The sequence below is a fragment of the Anser anser genome (assembly GCF_964211835.1).
Source record: "Anser anser genome assembly, chromosome: 1".
In the NCBI taxonomy this organism is placed as follows: domain Eukaryota; kingdom Metazoa; phylum Chordata; class Aves; order Anseriformes; family Anatidae; genus Anser; species Anser anser.
In genome coordinates this window covers 81,790,145-81,808,901 of record NC_139720.1, presented here as the reverse complement: position 1 = coordinate 81,808,901, position 18,757 = coordinate 81,790,145, and the positions used below count along the sequence as shown (strand labels likewise).

General features: G+C 35.3%; 1 protein-coding gene across 1 annotated transcript in view; it reads right to left on the bottom strand.

The window, feature by feature from the left end:
* Positions 1 to 2,089: 2,089 nt before the first annotated feature.
* The window catches only part of LOC310892792 (uncharacterized protein), a 332,085-nt gene continuing 315,417 nt past the window's right edge, over positions 2,090 to 18,757 (bottom strand). Inside the window, exon 3 of the mRNA XM_083821020.1 lies at positions 2,090 to 4,640. Within this exon, the coding sequence (XP_083677146.1) occupies positions 4,615 to 4,640 (26 nt within the window). The 3' untranslated portion in view covers positions 2,090 to 4,614. The remainder of the gene's footprint in view (positions 4,641 to 18,757) is intronic.

The following is an 18,757-nucleotide window of genomic DNA, read 5'->3' as shown; positions in this document are numbered from 1 at the left end:
CTGAAGACAACTGATGTCAGCAAAAGACAATTTCCATTATATAACAAAAGAAGGAACAAGCCTGCTTTCCAGCTCCTCAAAACCACAAATCTTTGGTCCTCCCAGCATTACTTTCATGTCCCTCACCATGGCGGATGGGGCTCACATCAAGCTGGACCTGTGAGACCTGTTTAATTTTTTATCCCTCTCTGCAGGAGAACATCAATGTGTGACAGCTTCTGGGGAGCAGATGCCTGTTTGCACATATTAAGAATGACACAGGGTAGGAGGCTGTAATTCTCCCACCATAATGCATAAATTCCACTTTCTAATTATCTAAAGCCATTGAATCATGGAGCAACTACATTTGAGACACAAACTGTTACAGAATCAAGTTAACGCAAGCTTAAGGGGCTATAACGATGCATAAATTTTATTAGAAAAACAGATTATATGTAGGACCATGACACCACTTTATAAGCTATGCTATTTGGATCTGAAGTGATAAAATACTTCACTGTCATGTATTGCAAGTCCATTGTGTAGCAATTTTTTTTTGTGTCTTTTCCCCTTATATCCTTACTCCCTAATCTGTACAAATCCTATTGAATTCTATCAGTGTCATTTGGATTGTTTGATCTTAAATTCATTTTATGACACAAGTAAATTTATATTCTGCTCTTGATCCCATCTTATGAGTCATTTGTAAGAAATGATAGTGGTCCTAAAAGTAATCCCTGTGGTATGGCTATTAGTGCTTTTCTTACTTGAGAATGTTTCATTAATCGTACCACTCTCTCTCTTTTTTGCCAGGGACCTTTTTTGGTTTCCATTGCTATCTGTCACTTTAATCCTAAAATGGTTTGAAATGGCTTGCCTTTTTCTTTATTTTCTTAAGTACTACTGAGTATTGCTCACAATATTGTCTTCTGCACACTTCTAAATACAGTGGAAATGAAAATTAGTAAATTAGTGGGTTTTGTTTGTTTGTTTGTTGATTTTTTTTTTTTAGGTGGGAAGACTGCTGCTCTTCCCTTTTACATCATTTCCATCCAAAAAAATTTCAATATTGTTTTTTTTTTCAAAACCAAACACATATTAACCAGCCATCAGATTACTTTTTAGACACAGCTCCTCTTAAAAAGACCAGAAATTATACTCAGTTCATCATTCATTACATGTAACCTCAGTCTCTTAGCACAGAATTCTTTCCATGAAAAGTGTTAGGGAATATTTGTAGCAATAAGAAAAAAGGGATTTTTTTCCCCTTGTAGCATTTAACTTTAGTTCCAAATCGTTATGTCTGCACGGAAATCTTCTGAAGTCAGTAAGACTTCATGTGGCTACAAATATTCCTTCATATGGAGGTAATTTATATTGACTGCTTTTAGAAGAGTAACAGCTGTGTGTGAGAAGAATTCTTTCGAAACAAATTAATTGCGATCTTCAACTTTACACATTCTCCATGGGTGGTGCTGACCTGCCAACGGGAGAGTTTAATGTTGCTTTTATACAATTTTGCCATGAGGAGCTTCCAAGATTGCATCAAAAATATAACATATGATGTAAAGCCCACAGTCAATATAGAATCACTTATCTTTTTTTTTTTTTTTTCAGTTATCTTTAAAAAGAAAAAAAATCTTCATTTTGGCAGAATTTATTTGGGAACAAAATTGATTTCATACAATTTTATCACTGCGTCTCACTTAATCTAGATACTTTACCATCAGCTCCCTGTCTCTGAACTTACAGCCACTGAACGTTTCTAAGGTTAGCAGTTTAGGAGTAAGATGACATAGTCTTCTTTCACTTAAATTTTGTCTTGACACCTGGTGAACCTTTCTGTGCTTTCCATAAAAATCCCTCAACTTTAGCCATTTCATTGTACTGGGATTTCCTTGATAATAATGAAAGTGGTGTTTTAATACTTCTGAAGACAAAAGGAGGTTGGAAAGCTGGACTAGTTCCCATGTTTGGTCCTAGAACAGAGGGAAAGTTATTAGAGATGGAAAAGGTAAAGCATTTGTAACTGCTCACAGATAATCTGAACACTGGATGGCATGACACTGACTGGTCATTCCACATTTAAAACCACCACAACAAAATTAACTCTTCCCTGAACACCAAGGCCTACTTACCCAAACTTTGTTTGTTTTTGTGGCTTGACTCCATTATGTCAGTCAACATGGCCCAAACGTTAAAAAAAGGCCTTCTCAGTGAAGCTTACATCCAGGCTTAATCCTTTTAGTCCCACTGGGTTTTTATTTAAGTTGTCTTCTTCCCCAAAGAAGACTAAATGGTCTAGCAGAGGCCTCTGTAAATGTCACCTCTTCCATCTAGATGCTTTTTCTTCACCAGTGATACCACTGTGATGTTGGTAGCAACCTCTGCCAGTCGTCTTCCTGTGGAACCTGTACCTCTATGGCTGTGTGACCCACTTATAATATCCATGTTACACCTTTAATGCTATATTAGCCTATGGCAGCTGGTGACATTTTAGAAAGAATTGCTTTAATGAAGTGAAATAAGTAAATACATATTTCTAGGCACAACAGAGACATCTGAATTAACTGGAAAGGGATGAAGTTAGTATGTGTATAGGAAAAATAAAAGGTTAAATACATCTTCAATCTTTCTATATGCTGTTTAGTGCAGTTAAATAAGATTTCTGTTCATAGTCATATATTTACACACATTTTCAATGGAACATTGAAATTATGGAACATTCTATTACTAGTTAAATGTATCTGTCATTCTCTTTCTTTCTTAACTCTCAGATAGAAAGATTTTCCAGAAACAAGAAACCGATGGGCTGCTATGTGTGTACACTAGTATCTGCTGAATGGGCACTGACCTGCCAGGCTGCCTGGGCCTGCTCTAACAGATACTTAAAAGCCTCAAACTGGCAGCACAGCCAGGCAAATCCCTTTCTGAAAACAAATGGGGTACATCCCAAAGAGAAACATCATCATCCTCGGTGCTGCGGAGGACAATGTTTCCAATATGACTGTATTTTCCCTGTCTTACCGTTTCACAGAAATCAACAGCATTACACTTGTAAAGTTTGGTATATTTATGTTTTTAATTATTTTTAACTTCTGTAAGCTTTGTGGGCCACCTTTTTAGCTTCTTTTAATGCACAAAAAAAAAAAAAAAAAAGTTTTGTAAAACAATGTTAGTAATCAGATGAGATTGTCATATCTGGATGAACACCAGCATGCAGCTACAAAGGTGCACCTATTTTGATCGTAGCTGCCACATTGCACATGGTACTCTTTATGATATACTGCCTTCAATCTTAGGTTTTATTTTTTTCACCTTCTGTTTCTTTTCTTTCCTGCTGTGTTTTTTTATTCATTACTGTTGGCAGGCTTGCCTTCATTTTATTTTTTTCCTCCTGCTGAGGTGCAGTAAAATAAATTAGTTTAATACATTTTATAAAGGTAGTTGATTTAATTTTCCCTTTGGTATGTCTGAAGACACAGCTGCTTTAATAAATTGATATTAAGACAGTTGGGTTTAAATGGTTCACGATTTTCTACCTGCTGTGGAAGACGCCAAGTACTTTAGTCAAATATTTTTAAAAGTGCTGGAAATAATTTTTTTCCTCATATTGCTGCCCTGAAGATACACATTTGTCAAACTAAGGATTTATTTCTTCAGAATACAGGGAAACAAAGTAGTTTGGCTGGTTTGATTGCTTTGATTCTAAGCTGTTCAAAGCTTAGAAATAAATTCCAACTGGAAAATACAGTCATACTCTCAGAAACAAAGATTTTCGCATAAAATAACTATATCTAGGCCTACTTAAGATTTTTATAAGGGTGAGTTTTCTTCTGTCTGTGTTTTTACCTACTGGAATATTATATGCATCTAGATCACAAACAGTGAACAGCAACACAAAGAAGTATACAGAAATCCAGGTCTTATTCCAATGGAGATTTACATGTTTAGGTTATAAAAGTAAGTAATTCAGAGCTTTTTAGGTGTTCAGGCAAGACTCTTAGTCAACTAGCTCTGGGTAGCAGATGCTCAGTCACCACTCAAATACCCACAGCAAACAATGTTTTCAACAACAGTGCTACAAATGGAACAGATACAAGAGGTCAGATACCCATTTGGGATAAATACTCACAGCTTCTTGGCTTTAATGTGTCCAAGAACAATTAGTTTCCATTAGTGTTTGTCCTGGAGAGAGAAGCAAGTGTGCCACAAGTATTCTACACAGTATTCTACAGTATTCTACACAGAAATTAACTACTTTTGTAACATGACACAAGATAAGTCTTTTTATAGTACCATAAGAAAAAGCCGAGAAAAGTGTATGGTCTTTTTGAGTACTTTAATCTCAAGTTCTCACATTTGTGTACATTTAGAATAAAAATACACAAATATAGCACAGAGAATACTATGCTTTCTTTTGACTAAACAGGAGTATGTTCTGAGTCATTTAATAGCCTCATTACTGTTCTTTTTGTGGTGAAAATAAAGCCATTCATGTGGAAAAACAGAGTGTGGGAGCTTAGGTATACGATATTTCTGCTCAAACTGATCTACAGACAATATATTCTAGTGATGAGCTAAACTGATGTTGGCAGCCTGTATCCATGCTCCACCAGCATTTAAAAGTTGAAATCAATAACACAAGGGTCCATGAAGAACTATAATCAAGCAGAGGAAAAGAAAGGGGGGAAAAGAGAGAAAGAAATCAATTTCAGTAGCTTCACTGATATTTTTTTTCAATATTCTAAAATAATGTAAAATATCAGAGGATAAATAAAACAAAAGCCTGATAGAAAAATCCTAGAATTGAAATTTTCCTGAGAGAAATACACAGGTAAATTTAATTAAATGTGGTTTAGCATTTAAGACCATCAGAGAAGTGTTTATTTGGATCATTCTTCCAACAATTAAATCTAAGACACTTGAACGTATTTACAGCTGAAGAGTGGCTATGTAGAAATCCAAGCCATAAATTAATTGGGATGCAGTTTGAGGGACAAGGTCTAGCAGCAATTAACCAGCATCACCAGAGTTCAGTTCTCATGCTTCTGTCTATGCCACTTTCGTTGGGTAAATAATGAGTGCATTACATAAAAATGCAAAATCATGATCAGCTACTAATGGCCAAATACTGATAAACATTATTCATATATAAGCATACAAATATCATTGGATGACTAAGTGTAGTCTAAACTCTCTGTACTTAATGATTTTACTACAGCCCTTTTTATGTCAAATAAATAATTCTAAATGTTTGTGTACAAATATACGTCTCATATTCTTATGTACTTGTTTTAAATTCTATAGGAAGAAAGTTATGCCTTGACAAAGGATTTAACATGGCATAGTGACATAGGAGTTACTTCAGCTTCTTTCAGAAAAATGGAATAATTTTCTTTCCTGAACATGATTTCTCTTCCGCAGTAACAACCTCCTGAGATGCTTCTCTGCTGCCAACACCACCAAGACATAAAGTTGAAAACTATGCTCCAAATTTTTCTATGCCATCTGTCACAGAGGCCCTTTTTTGACCTTCCCTCTCTGTCACGACAAATACATTGCACTGAATAACCATTCTGTCTGGTCAAAGTTTCTAGATTCCTTATTTTTTAAAGGGCAAATATTTACCCCATCATAGCTATCATCTTCACACCACATGTCCCTGATCACTCTGGCAATGGGACCTGTGATGCCCAGGACCTTTGTTGCTCTCCATGGCCCAGCAGGTTAAGGTCCACCTGTGAAATAACCTGGCATGGACTGCTATGTTTTTAAAACTCTACTGGATTTGTGTACAGAGAAGAGGTTTGAAAACTGTTAACATAAGCAGAAGATAAACACCGCTTTAGTCAATTAAAAGCATATAAATATAATTTACCATCATTAAGTGTAAACCTAACTATCTAACAAAAATATGTCAACAAAGCAGATAAGATTTTATTTTTTTTAGCAGCAATGCCTGCTGTCTCCTGCTGCAAGCACATTGCTGATGTTCCAGCTATTCACCTCTTCCCTGTTTTGTTCTCCCCTCTACCACTTGTCGTACAAAGAGTGAAAAGAAATTGCTTTCTGGCTTTTAGAGGTGACCAAAAGAAGCCTCAGAGGCATGTAATTAACACAATCTATTAATGGCACAAAAAGTGCACTGCTGATGGAGTCTAGCTTCCCCACAAGCAATCAGATTGCCACTACTTCCTATCAAGAAGACAATGTAAAGATAAAAATTAAATAACAAGTTAAAAAAAAATAAAAATAAATAATTCTGAATGGGTAAGATCATCTCTTTTCTCATAACATTATTTTTCAAAGCAATGTATTTTTCCACCACTGCCCCTCCCATAATAGCTGTTCTGTTACTCTGATTTAACACAGTATCCCTGGGCTTTAGTGATAGCTTGATGGCTGGACTGCAGTTTAGTTTTAAACTGTATAAGCGGTGTAAATAATAAGAAAAATAAGGTCTTCTGGGAAACTGACATCCCAGAGTGCTTTACTGAAAATCAGATAGTTCAGTTTTCCTTTTGTGAACCCAAGAAAAAGGGCTGATTATGTTTTTCTAATCTGTTCTTTTCTCTAAAGACAGTCAAGGTCTTTTTAGGTAAGTGTTTCAACATAGAACAAAATTACCTTAGGTGAACAACAAAAAATATGCAAATTACAGTGGTATTAGCAAAGCTTTTGACACCAAAGTAATTAAATGCTTCTTTTTTTTTTTAAAAAATGTGCAAGTGCAAAGTCAAATCTAAGACAATCTTCCTTATTTACTCCAGTTGTTTTTTTTTTTTTAAAAAAAGAACTATAAATTGTACATATGACTGTTTTGTAATTCATTGGTCACTTTTTGTTCTTCTTTTTGTTCTTCATTCCTGCTAGTATCAGGAAGAAAAGAGTCCAAGTTTAAAGTGGGTAACATTTTAAACAATTCAAAATGCAATTTAGCTCAGTTTTTATCCATACCATAAAAGTAGAAAACAAATTGTGAAGTTTGTCATTCATTCTTCTTTTTGCTTAAAGAAAGACTTAGAGATCACACTTGGTATGACAACCAGAGACACAGAAGCAAATTATAAAATTCAGAGACAGGTCCAGTTTCAGATAATACTTCATCTTGCATCATCAGTTTCTATAAGTATTTATAGCGAAACATTTGCTTATGAAACACAATAATTCATTTTTCCATCTATCTTCTTATTTCACTGGAAATAATTACAAAAGGTATTTTGAGATCCCTAGGAGAACACTGGGAAATCTTCCTGCTGACTTTTGTTCACACCTTAGGAGTATTATAAGCACAGATCATAAGATGGTTTAAATGCTATTTGTGGAGGATGCTCAGACGTAGCATATAAACCAGTAACTATACGAATATTCATAATATTGATAAATAATGAAATTAAAGACATTAGGCAAAACAAGTTATTTTTATTAGTATCCAGTTTTTATATTCATTATGGCAATGTATTTGTCTTTTTTTTTTTTTTTTACCCCTCCTTTCATTGTAAGTAGATGAATACTCTTGTTCAGCAACAAGAAGCTGGCCAACAGTCACACTGGATGGCCAAGAGACAATATTAGACATTATCATTCTCATTACATAGTGATCGTTTTCCCTATTTCTCACTGCTTTTGTACAGAAAATATTTACCCATATAAGGCCTGATACTTCACAGGCAGTAAAAGAGCTTACAAAAAGCTACTAGTTTTCTTAGCACTGTAACTCTGCAATGGCAATATTCATCTTTTATTCATTAATTTTTAAACAACCTCATCTATAAACACCTAACTCCTACATAGGTGTTTCCTATATGACTTTTCACTTGCATTTTTTTTTGGATTATGACTGAAGTAAAGACAGTTGGCTTGGAGAGGTTTTTACATGTTATAAATCAGATAATGGTATAATTTGAGGATTTGCTTCCTTCCAGTGCAGCTAATACCACTTAACCCAGGCATACGGGTACATTTTCTTTCTCCCTGCCCCAGGCAGAAACAAACTGAAGATGAATTCCCTGTTTAACATACAGAAATAGGGAAATTTGCTGCTAATTACAGTGGTTAGAATTCCTGGTGGGTAGCGTGGCTGTCTCCCAGCTGCACTCAATTCCACAGACAATTCTCTTAGGTTGTTAAGTTACTCTGCTCTTTTTCAGCAAAATTCTTAACAAAATTACCAGCAGCTTTTATCAAGCTGATATTGTAATTACTTTTGGGAAACAAATGGTGTCTGAGGAAAAGAAAACCACATTTCCATGCTTAATTTGGTAATGGGAAATTTGGAGAAAGCGAGAGAGCTCTTAATAAATTCTCATCTTTTTCTCAAGTGGGATGAAATAGGACACTAAAAGCTCATTGATGAGGGTACTATTAAGAAGCAAAACTGTGACCTTAAATCCTAGTACCTTTACTCTTATGAGTCCTGAGTAAGTTTGACCACTCAAAAAAAAGAAAGAAAACACTCAGAAAGACAGCTGGATCTGGGGTAGAAGATTGTATGTGCTCAACTGTACTCTTCTAACATCTCACTGCACCACAGTCTTTTCTCTCTCTTCCTTGTAGAAGCAAATTACTTCTCCTCTTTTCATGTAGAAGCTCCCATTATGGCTGAAAAACTGTTAAAGATAACAAATAAAAAGAATAGAGTCTGAACTCCTATCATAACTATGCCCTCTCTTCTTATTCTAACTGTAGGGAGTGTGAGGAATTAATTCCTTGTTTTCTCACAGGCTTGAACAACAATTAAGGAGGAGAACTGCATAGTTAGCCTGTGAGATTCAAGCGCATGAGCAAGAAAGCCACAATCCCACTACAAAGTATAGCAGAGGAATTCTGCTTGACCACGCATCCTTGGAGCAGAAAATCTATAAATCTTTGCTTCCCTTCTCTCAGCTTTGAAAACCTACATATCCTGTTATATATGAAATTTGTAATCATTTCCATAACCATCACCTCCACTTCTCAATACTTAATGTAGAATCAATTAGAGGATAGTATCCTTACAATTTTTTTATTATTACAGTTTGAACTCCAAAATCCTGAGTAGTCAATGCACATAACAATAATAGATGAAGTATATAAAAAAAAAAAAAGCAGAACTTCTGCAAGTAATTGTTGCATTGTAAGCTTATTAAGTGGCAACTGTATGTTTAAAGTGGGTCCAAGTAGAGCACTGTCTTCTCCCACTGACAGTAATACTCTGCTTCCCATTTATTTAATATGAGCCCAGCCCATCATTGAGCGTTTTTTTGTTGTTGTTGTTGTTGTTGTTTTTTTTTACAAAAGATATTCACAAATTAACTCTGGATGCTTGAAGAGAACTTAGTGAATCTAAGAACATAGTGAAATTTTAAAATCAACTCAAGCTTTAAGCTTTCTCACTTAAGAAAGATGATGGTAAGTAAGTGTCAAATACCAGTTACTAGTCCTCCCTAGTATATATGTAAAATTCTGACCTCATCAGAGCTATGCTGATTCACAACAGCTGGGAGACTGGCATTTTCTGTTTTTAAGAGTTACACTGGGAGTTCTCTGGTAATAACAACTGCATCTCACTGGTAGTGCTAAAATTAAAGTGGGACCACATGTGAGCTCTGGGAAAGTATTGACCTTACATTTTCTAGTTCACAACTCTTTAAAAATGCTTTTAAATGTGCCGAAATATGACATTTCTCTACAATATTTTCCAAGATTCCTTTCAACGCATGTAGGATACAACTAAATGATTAAAATGAGCAACAGAAATTACCAGCAATAAACTGATCAATTTTAAGGGGACCATCATATTTGGTGCAAAATGCCTCTTTTTGTTATAAGCCAACTATTATTTTTTAAACACATTGCTTTGGTAAACACATAAGGATGTGTTATTTGAGTAGGCATTACAGTGAATCATTCTTGAAGTATTTTCCTTTAAAAAAAAATCACGTTTATCACCAAAAGTGTTTAACATCCTGCTTTGTATTCTATGTTATTAGAAGAATCTTGTGAGAATGAACAATTTGGAAATAAAAGAAGTAAACTCAAGCCTCTGTACTTGTGTGTTATTTCATAGTTTTAGTGTAGTTAGTGGCATCAATGCACTACTACCTACCACCACATAAGAAATGCACACTTGTGAATTCAGGACCTTTTGACTTTCAGGACCTTTTGAGGAGAAATAAGGACTTTGAGTTGATTTACATAGTCTACTGTAGCATTCAGCAAAATAAAAATCACTCGCATGCACTGTCATTTCTCAATACATTCTAGCTACTTTAGATACTACAGCAATCTGTTCATGGAGAAGAGCTTGAATCCATGTCCTTACCACTTGTCTCTGGAGAAGTGGAATTGTACATGTGGATAAAGAGAACAAAAGTCATTCTCTATTTTGCAGGCACAGTAGAATTTGCTTCAGATTCCAGTCAAGAACAATTATTTTGCTTTACTACTGTTATAAACATAACTGCCCTATCCCTTAAGATCACCATATATTGTTTATATTTACATTTAAAACAAATCATAGTGATATAAATATGAGTGAAGAACTGAGTATAATGTTTCTTTGCATGAGTATGGGTGAGAGGAAAGGGCCAGAACTGTAAAGAAACTCATCAATTTGCAGAATTTTTATAGCGTACTTACTGTCTGTGTAGCCAAACACTGTATGGCTTGTTCTACAAAGAACTGAACTGCTCAGTGGACACAACATTTCCACTATGATCTGAGTGTTGCTCATTTCACTGCTCAGGGTGTTTCTGAGTACTGAGCTGTTGATGTTTCTCCCATTTCAGCGATCACAAAACTGAATCCTTGCCTCTCCCAGGTGACTATTTTTTGAAAATTAAAGATCTGAATACCTCTTGTGAAAAGAGGACAGTATTTCCACAGAATTTCAGCTAACGTGTCAAATAAATTCATTTCATGAACCAAAGCTTGAAGAACTGCTAATGTCATGATTACCTATGGCCTTTCATCAGAGTATGATAATATCATTCTCTAATTACTTTCTGACACTCTCTGAGGGATGAAAGGTGCTATCTAAAAACAATTTTATTCCACCTTTAAAGTGGAAGTGAGAGTTCTGTAAGTCAGTGTTCAAGCAAGTAAAGTGTGATCTTAAGATATTCTTTGTTATTCTCAGTATGTTTGAAGATCCTCTTTACATGTTCCCTTTTTCTTACTAATTTTCAGAACATCTTACTGTATAGAATAACATTGGCATGCTTAAAACTGAATCACATAACAAAGACAGAATTATCTAGAAAATAGAACCACTATTCAGAATAGTTTCCCAATTAACTGCTTCTACTTTATTAGAAATAAGAAAACTGTAGATATAAAATCGAAACATTCGTCATAGCAATAATCACAAGAGAGGAAAGTGGAAGAGAGGTTAATAAGCTGTATTTGAAGTTACTTTAGCACACATTCTAGATGTAATTTAGAAGACCAGATTTAGGAGCTTTCATTGCCTAGGCAGTCAGTGGTGAAAGAAAAGGGTCTCCAAGAGAACCCAGAACCCAGAAGACTGTAATGTATTCTTTTGTAAATCTCAAAGCCCTCCCATTCCACCAAAATGATATTGCTAAAGACTCTTTTAATCATAGTCTGTTGTCCACAATTATGAGAGTAAGTTTTTTATTAATAAATGTGTTAAAATTAATGTTTTAAATATGCCACATTTCTATATTCTAATTATTGTCCTTATTGAATTCCTAGGAAATGATTGTTTTTTTCTCCCTACCACAATGCTACACATTAGAATATTCCTGTGATTGAATTGAGAGAGGAGAAACTGAAAACTCCCTACTGAGGCAAGCAAGGTGACTCCAACTGACTTTAATGGCGTTGGGATCAACCATCAATACACGACTTTGCAGGCATTCAATATATGGATTTATTATAAACTGTGATCTAATTTCATTAATGCTAGTATTTTATTCCAGGTTATTTAAAATTACTTGTAATTATGGTAAAATGCACCAAATTGTTTTCTTGGCTTTCAGATAGAGGTATAGTCATTAGTGGTAGATTTCACCAAACAGCCAGATACGAGCTGCAGCAAGCCAAAGACATCCGTTTTATGTGCTTTTCAGGCACTTTTAACACTGAGAAAAGGAGAAAAGGTGATTGATTTCCAGAATATGAAATGCTATTAAGGAGATTCTGATCTTCATCATGTGACTTATTTCACATGACATTAAAACAAATAATCCAATCATACTGGAGCTCTAACAGCAATCATGTGATGTCCATCACAGTAGATGTGAGGTTCCTATCCCCATAGCAACATCTGTAATGCTTATGCTAATCACTTTAAATTAACCTTGATATGAAAAAACGCCCTAGGGATAATGCTATTGTTGTGGCAGTTCAGATGAGTAGCATGATTTTCTAATAAAACTCAACAGCAAAAATGAGAGTGATAATAAGATGTCCTGTTAGGACATTTTTTTAAATACGTTTCGGTTAGACCAAGACATAAGTACTGGCATCAGGATAATCATAGTATCATATAAGTATCATAGATAATGAGCTGCCTTATTGATTACTGCCCTTTTATAACCCACAGTGGTTTATTCAGAGAGTGTACACAAACTGAACAATTTAATAGAATAGGAATAGGAAGCTGGCAGAGTATCTTAAAACTTACTTTAATGGTTTGCCTCTTAAATTACAGCAAAATAAGAACAAAAGTGTCTTCTGGTTTCCTTTGGTAATATTCTCACATTACGAACTCTAAGGTAAAACACTGTGGAACTTCACTCCTTGGCACAAGAAGTTGTCAGCTTTTGAGCTGAGCTTCCAAGGAGAGAAGTCATTGATTTAAAAGAGCAGAGCATGAGTCTTAAGAAGGTGCTTTTTACTCCTTCAGTTAAAGAACATTGGACTCTAATGAAAACTTTAAAATGAGAAGTCTTTATACAAATACAGGGCTCAGGCAGCTTTGCTACCAAACCCAGCTGGGGGAGCTGTTGGGGCCTCTGAGAAGCTGGGCCCCATCCTCAGCCCAGCCCAGCCCATGGGCTGCCTTCCTTGTTTTTCCATCCTGCTTTGCAGTTATATTTCAGTGTTTATTTTACATGCATTTATTGTTACTACATAAAGTTTACAAGTCTTTATTTCACTAGAGGTTTAAAAAGATGGTGCTGTGGTACCCAACTGTAACTACTCTTAATTAGAGAAGGAAAGTACCAGCATCATTTGTCTACCAGAGTAATAGTTACATTTCTTTCCATGAGAAAATACACATGCTTAGAAATACCAGCTGTATTAGTTTAACAGGAGAGTCCAATATAACCTAGGTAAGTACAACAATTATGGCAACCCAAAGTTAAAACTGTTCTTTTCAGTTCTTCCTCCATATTGCTAGCCTTGGAGCAAGCAAGGCTATTTAACAACTTTATTTCTACCCCAATAATTCCAGGCTGTGTAATTAAAATTGATTTTCTGTTAGCTCATGAAGATCCAGTGTTGGCTCTTTTTTCTCTGTTCTAAAGCCAGCAAACACTGCAGAGACTTCCCATAAACTTAACTGGACATTAAGTCAACACCTAAATGCACCACTGACAATGACAGGAAATGGAGACCGCAGCATTTTGGCTGTCAGTAGGGAATCTCAGAATAAGAAAGCAATGCCAAAATATTTTTATATTCCAGTACTGAGAAAGCAATAGGCACAGTGTGAGCTGGAGTTATTTGTTGTTAACGAACCATCTCTGTTTCTTAAAACACAAACTTCTGTAGAGAAATTACACAATCGGCAGCAATGCCCTGGAACTGCCGCCTGAGTAAACCTGAATTGCCAGCCAACCCCCCTCTCATGCTTTTCTCCTGCTGTGCCAGGAGACTATTGAAATGACTGAACTCCATGCTGCCCTGCCTCAGATCCATGACACATGAGAAACTTCACATTTTCGCTATGTCCAGTCTTTCTGCATCATGCAAGGAGTCTCAACAAACAGACCTTTCCACCCATTAAAGGAGCGACACTGGAGTGTACAGGGAATTTCATTCATATGCAGCTGAGCTAGGAGTCTTCTGGGCATGAAAGTGGTTGTATACTGAGATTTTGGACCACCATAAAGAAATTAACCACAGTTTTCCACATTTTCTTCACAACCTCCTGGAATACTCCATGTGCCTTGACAATGATCACACACAGAACTGATAACTACTGATGTCGGTGAGGATTTTTCAATGAAAAGGACGCTACCTGCTTTATTTTCTAAAAATGTCTAAAATTTCTGGACTGAACTTTTGATAAGGTTTCACTGTTTTCATGTACTGAAAAAAAAAAAACACAGGTTTTAAATTAGACACTGTTCCCTGGGTATGAAAAATGATAAATCTTTTGGTTTCATCCGTCTTACCTTCCATTCCTCAGGGGGAAACAAACAAACAAACAAACAAAAACAACACTTACTAATATCTACCAGAATAATTATTAATCTTAAAAGAAAAAAATTAAGTTTGTTTTTGGTTCTTAATACATACTCATAAAAGATCACGGATTTGATATAGAAAGCCAAGCTCTCAGATTTAAACTGTAAGCTACTTGGATACAAGACTTGGTCACATTTATCCGTAAAGCACCAGACATACTTCCCATGTTCAATAAACACCAAAGTAGTAATAGGATCTTTTGGAGGATTTGCAAGATATTTTTTTTTTCTGTTTTTTTTTTTTTCCCTATCAGCTTAAGACAAATGAAAACTAGAATAACTGAATTGCTTCCAAATAACAAAGTGCATGAAGTGCATGTTCAGACAACAAAACACACACATTTGAATAAAAATTTTTTAAACCCAAAGGTGTTTTCTAGCTTTTTTGAACTCCTTCCTCCATGCAGGGACCAATTCCAGTCCCACAGAAGACTGTGGAAAAGACTCTGAATGGGGCCTGCATCTAAAACAGATAAAGAACAACCGTCTTATTTGACCAGATTAGAACTTTGCAGGTGTTGATATGGTTTGTAAAATACAAATAAATCAAACTCTTGTTCTTAAAGTTTGTCAGCTTTTTGTAGCGCTTTTGCTTCTTCAAGCATGCAAAGCAATCGTCTTTTCCTCCTTTTCCATTACCTACAACACACATTCTCTGATAGATGACCTTTTAAAATTACTGATAATGCCACCATGGCTATTGTGACCTGCCAGAGGGACTGTCTAATTTGACAGGAATGAGAGATTTGCCATCACTGACAAAGTAAATACATTTTGAGAGAAAAACATGAATGTATGTTTACTTTGGCTTCAGGCAGACTCTCTAACACTTCAGATGAACACTATACGAAGCACTACTGAGTCCTTTTAGTGGAGTTTTTATTAATAAGTCCTTCCTGAGACTATTATGTCATGGAAAACTTGCCTGTGCCCTGAACAAATGCCAGTTACAAGTCACAAAGTTTTAAGCAAAAACAATATTTTTTTTTAAGAGCCATCTCTGATTTGTGTATATGTTCCCACAGACTCCAATACCAGAACTGTTTTTTTGCTGGGTGATCAGTGAACCGTTTGCAGGTCAACAGTTATGAAGCATTAGTGTTTGCAGAAACAGTCTGTAGGAGAAAACATTACCATATGCACTGCCAGTGGAAGAGTGAGATAAAAGTACATGCAGGTGAAAAAGTAGGACAGGAGTGGGTGAAAAACAGGACAAAAAAACATGGACAGCAACTTCATACTGATATAACTGAAGATGAAATCTAATCAGTCAAGGTTTTGTTTGTTTGTTTGTTTGTTTTCCCCTGTTTTTCTTAATTCCATGAAAGTAACGGGCTGGTAAATGATCCTGATAGAGGAAATAAGTGGTTAAAAGTCTGTCAAGAGTACCCAGTGAACAAAGTAAATAGTTTATCAGGCCAATTTTTAATAAATAAATACAACAGAAGATGAAATCTCAGAGGCTTTTATATGCAGTGAATCATTTCAGTTTTAGTGTACCTTATAAACCCTTTCCTGAAATGGGACTAGTTCATACTGAGAAATTCGAAGTTTCGGATTATTACGGTAGGAGAGATGAAATATAAAGGAATAGCCTCAGCCTCACTTCGAGTCTGTCTTTACAGTTACTAGCCAAATCATTCACTTCTCCATGCTGTTGCTTCCTGAAGTAAGCTTTACTGCATCAGCTTTGCACCACCCAAGGCTAATCTTTCGGACAGATGAAGCTTTTTTACTTAATATGTACTAATAAAACTGTTCAAAGTCATGCTCAAGCATTAGAAAATCTGGTGAAGATTTTATTCCTAGATCAAACAAATTGATACTGCATGCCAATTATTAATGCTTTGTTCTTAACTCTACATGGTGCATAATAATCACATATGCTATTGCTCAGTCTTTTGTCACAGCAAAAAATGGGTCAGAAATAGTACAGCTAGGACTGACAATACATTTGTCTGTGTCACCTTCACACCATATGTATGATCTTATTATTACTTATTCTACTTTAATAATTCTTGCTGAACTCCTTTCTGCAGATGTTGCAATTACTTCCAGAAGAAGAGTACAGATCTTTATGCTCTCCAGACTCCCCCCTCTAGGCCCCAAATGACAACAGTCACTAAGTACATGCCAGAACGTTAATTTTATCCCTAATGTGAGCCCCAACACATATGTTTCTTTAGCATCACTTCTCTACAGATGCAGTGATCAAAAGAGAATCTCAATCTCTAAGACCAACTTCCTTTCTTAAAGAAAATCAGCCAGGAAGGCAGATGATGGGATTATCAAAGGAATCAATAACCAGGTCTCCAAAATGCTTGAGTTATTTTCTTTTGATATGCTAGTGTGGACAAAATAAAGGCCATATGAGATGGTTTAGCTATTTATCGGCTGTTTGTAAGACAAGAATAACATTTTATTTCTAAACTGTTACTCACTGAAAAAAAAAAGAAGTTTATTTTATGTGGTAAATACTTTTAATTATTATACTATTATTATTATACTATTTAATATATATATAATATACTATTATTATACTATTATATATTATTATTATACTATTTAATTAATAGTATTAATTAATTAATTTAACCAACCCCCATTTTTTCCATTTTTTTCATTAAAAACTAAGAATTAACTCAAGAAAATAAGTTCTCAAACATAATCAAATAAGACACGTGAATGCCATTCCTCACCTGCTTTTGTATAGTTAATAGCAATGTAATTACCCATAAAATTTGGGACCTATATATTTTATAAACACACATTCTAGCCAACTCGCAGGCTTTTCAAAGAGTTGACCACCTGAAGAATTCTCTGTGAAGTCTTTCCTTTTTTTTTTTTTTGTTTTTGTTTTTGTTTTTTGAGAATATTGTCAGAAAAGACACAGTACAGTATAGATTACACTCATCCATAGACAACAGTTATTAAATGTACACACACACATATAATATATGAATGGAAAGGTGAACAAGAAAGGGTAAACATATTTTTCTACATCTTTAGGATGTTTGAATTAAAGAAAAAAGTCATCCTTAGAACTGGAGCAACTAGATTTTTAATTTACATGCAATATTAACATCCAGTCACTGTAAGAATATTTGAGATAATGGGAAACATAGTTCTCATTAGAGTTCTATTTCATACTGCAATAGAATAATAAAAAATAACTAATATAGTCTTTGGATACGATTTCCAAAAGTGTTTGAGCAGTGGCTTAACTTCCAAATGAGAGAGTGACTTTAGGAGAAGGTAGTTAGGTCAAACCTTGGAAAAATCCACTTATGCCACCCTTTTTTACCTTCTCTCAGCCAGATTCAGGGAATTAAATCCTGTTCCTATGGGAAATTTGCCAATGACTACAGTAGACAAAAAATTGACTCTACCATAGTCCATCTATGTTGAGAGAAATAATGAGACAAATATAAGGAAACTCCAGATATTTTAATATTTAATCTCTTCAGGAAAGATTGAGAAAACCAGGGCAAAAACTATTAAACTAATTTCTTGGAGACTGAAGATTTTACTGAATCAAATGATTTAAGAAAACAGAAGTTTTATTTTCTTTTCCTACTTATATTTCAATTTTTGTTGTTGTAGATTTGCTTTGTCTTTTTTTTTCCCTCCCATACAGGGGAAAACAATAATAGGAGGAGAAATATTTGAGTGGTTGATTTAATCTGTTTTACCTCTGGTGTCTCAACAGAAAGGGTACTGCAAGGAGGCTCATGGAGTCTGAATAAAACTGTCACAAGGAGGGATGTGATGAGAAGAATAATGAAGACCACTTCAGGAATATTTCACTTTTGGCTGTTTGATGGTATAAAACAGTACATTGTCAGAAAAGGATGGATAAAACTACTAAATAGCAGAGGTGAAAGAACTGCTGAAAAGGAGGCTTATACCTGGAACTCTCTCGAAGACACCTTTTTGGTGGAAAAAGAAATCAAAGCTTTGAGAAAAAAAAAAAATCCTGACATTTAAAATTTAGAGATGCTCCTCCAGGGGAAGAAATAAATTGGTCTGAGACACTGACAGCCAGTCTCTGATATTCCCTGTCCCCTAGGCTCAGGTATCACAGAGCCACCTACCCAAGAGCAGGTATCCAGAGGGATCTGGGTGAGGAGGGAGTCACGTACTCCCACCTGGCTGATGCACTCTAAGAGGCCCACCTCTGGGGAGTTCACCAGGCACATGCAGGGGGTATGAGGTAGCACCATCACTTTAATCAAGAAAACTGTTTAAAACTATGATAATTTAACCCTCACTGAAAAGAGAATTCTTTACATAAAATAGGAGATGTTCTAACAGCATACTACAAGATGGGTAAAAATCAGCTTGAGAGATAA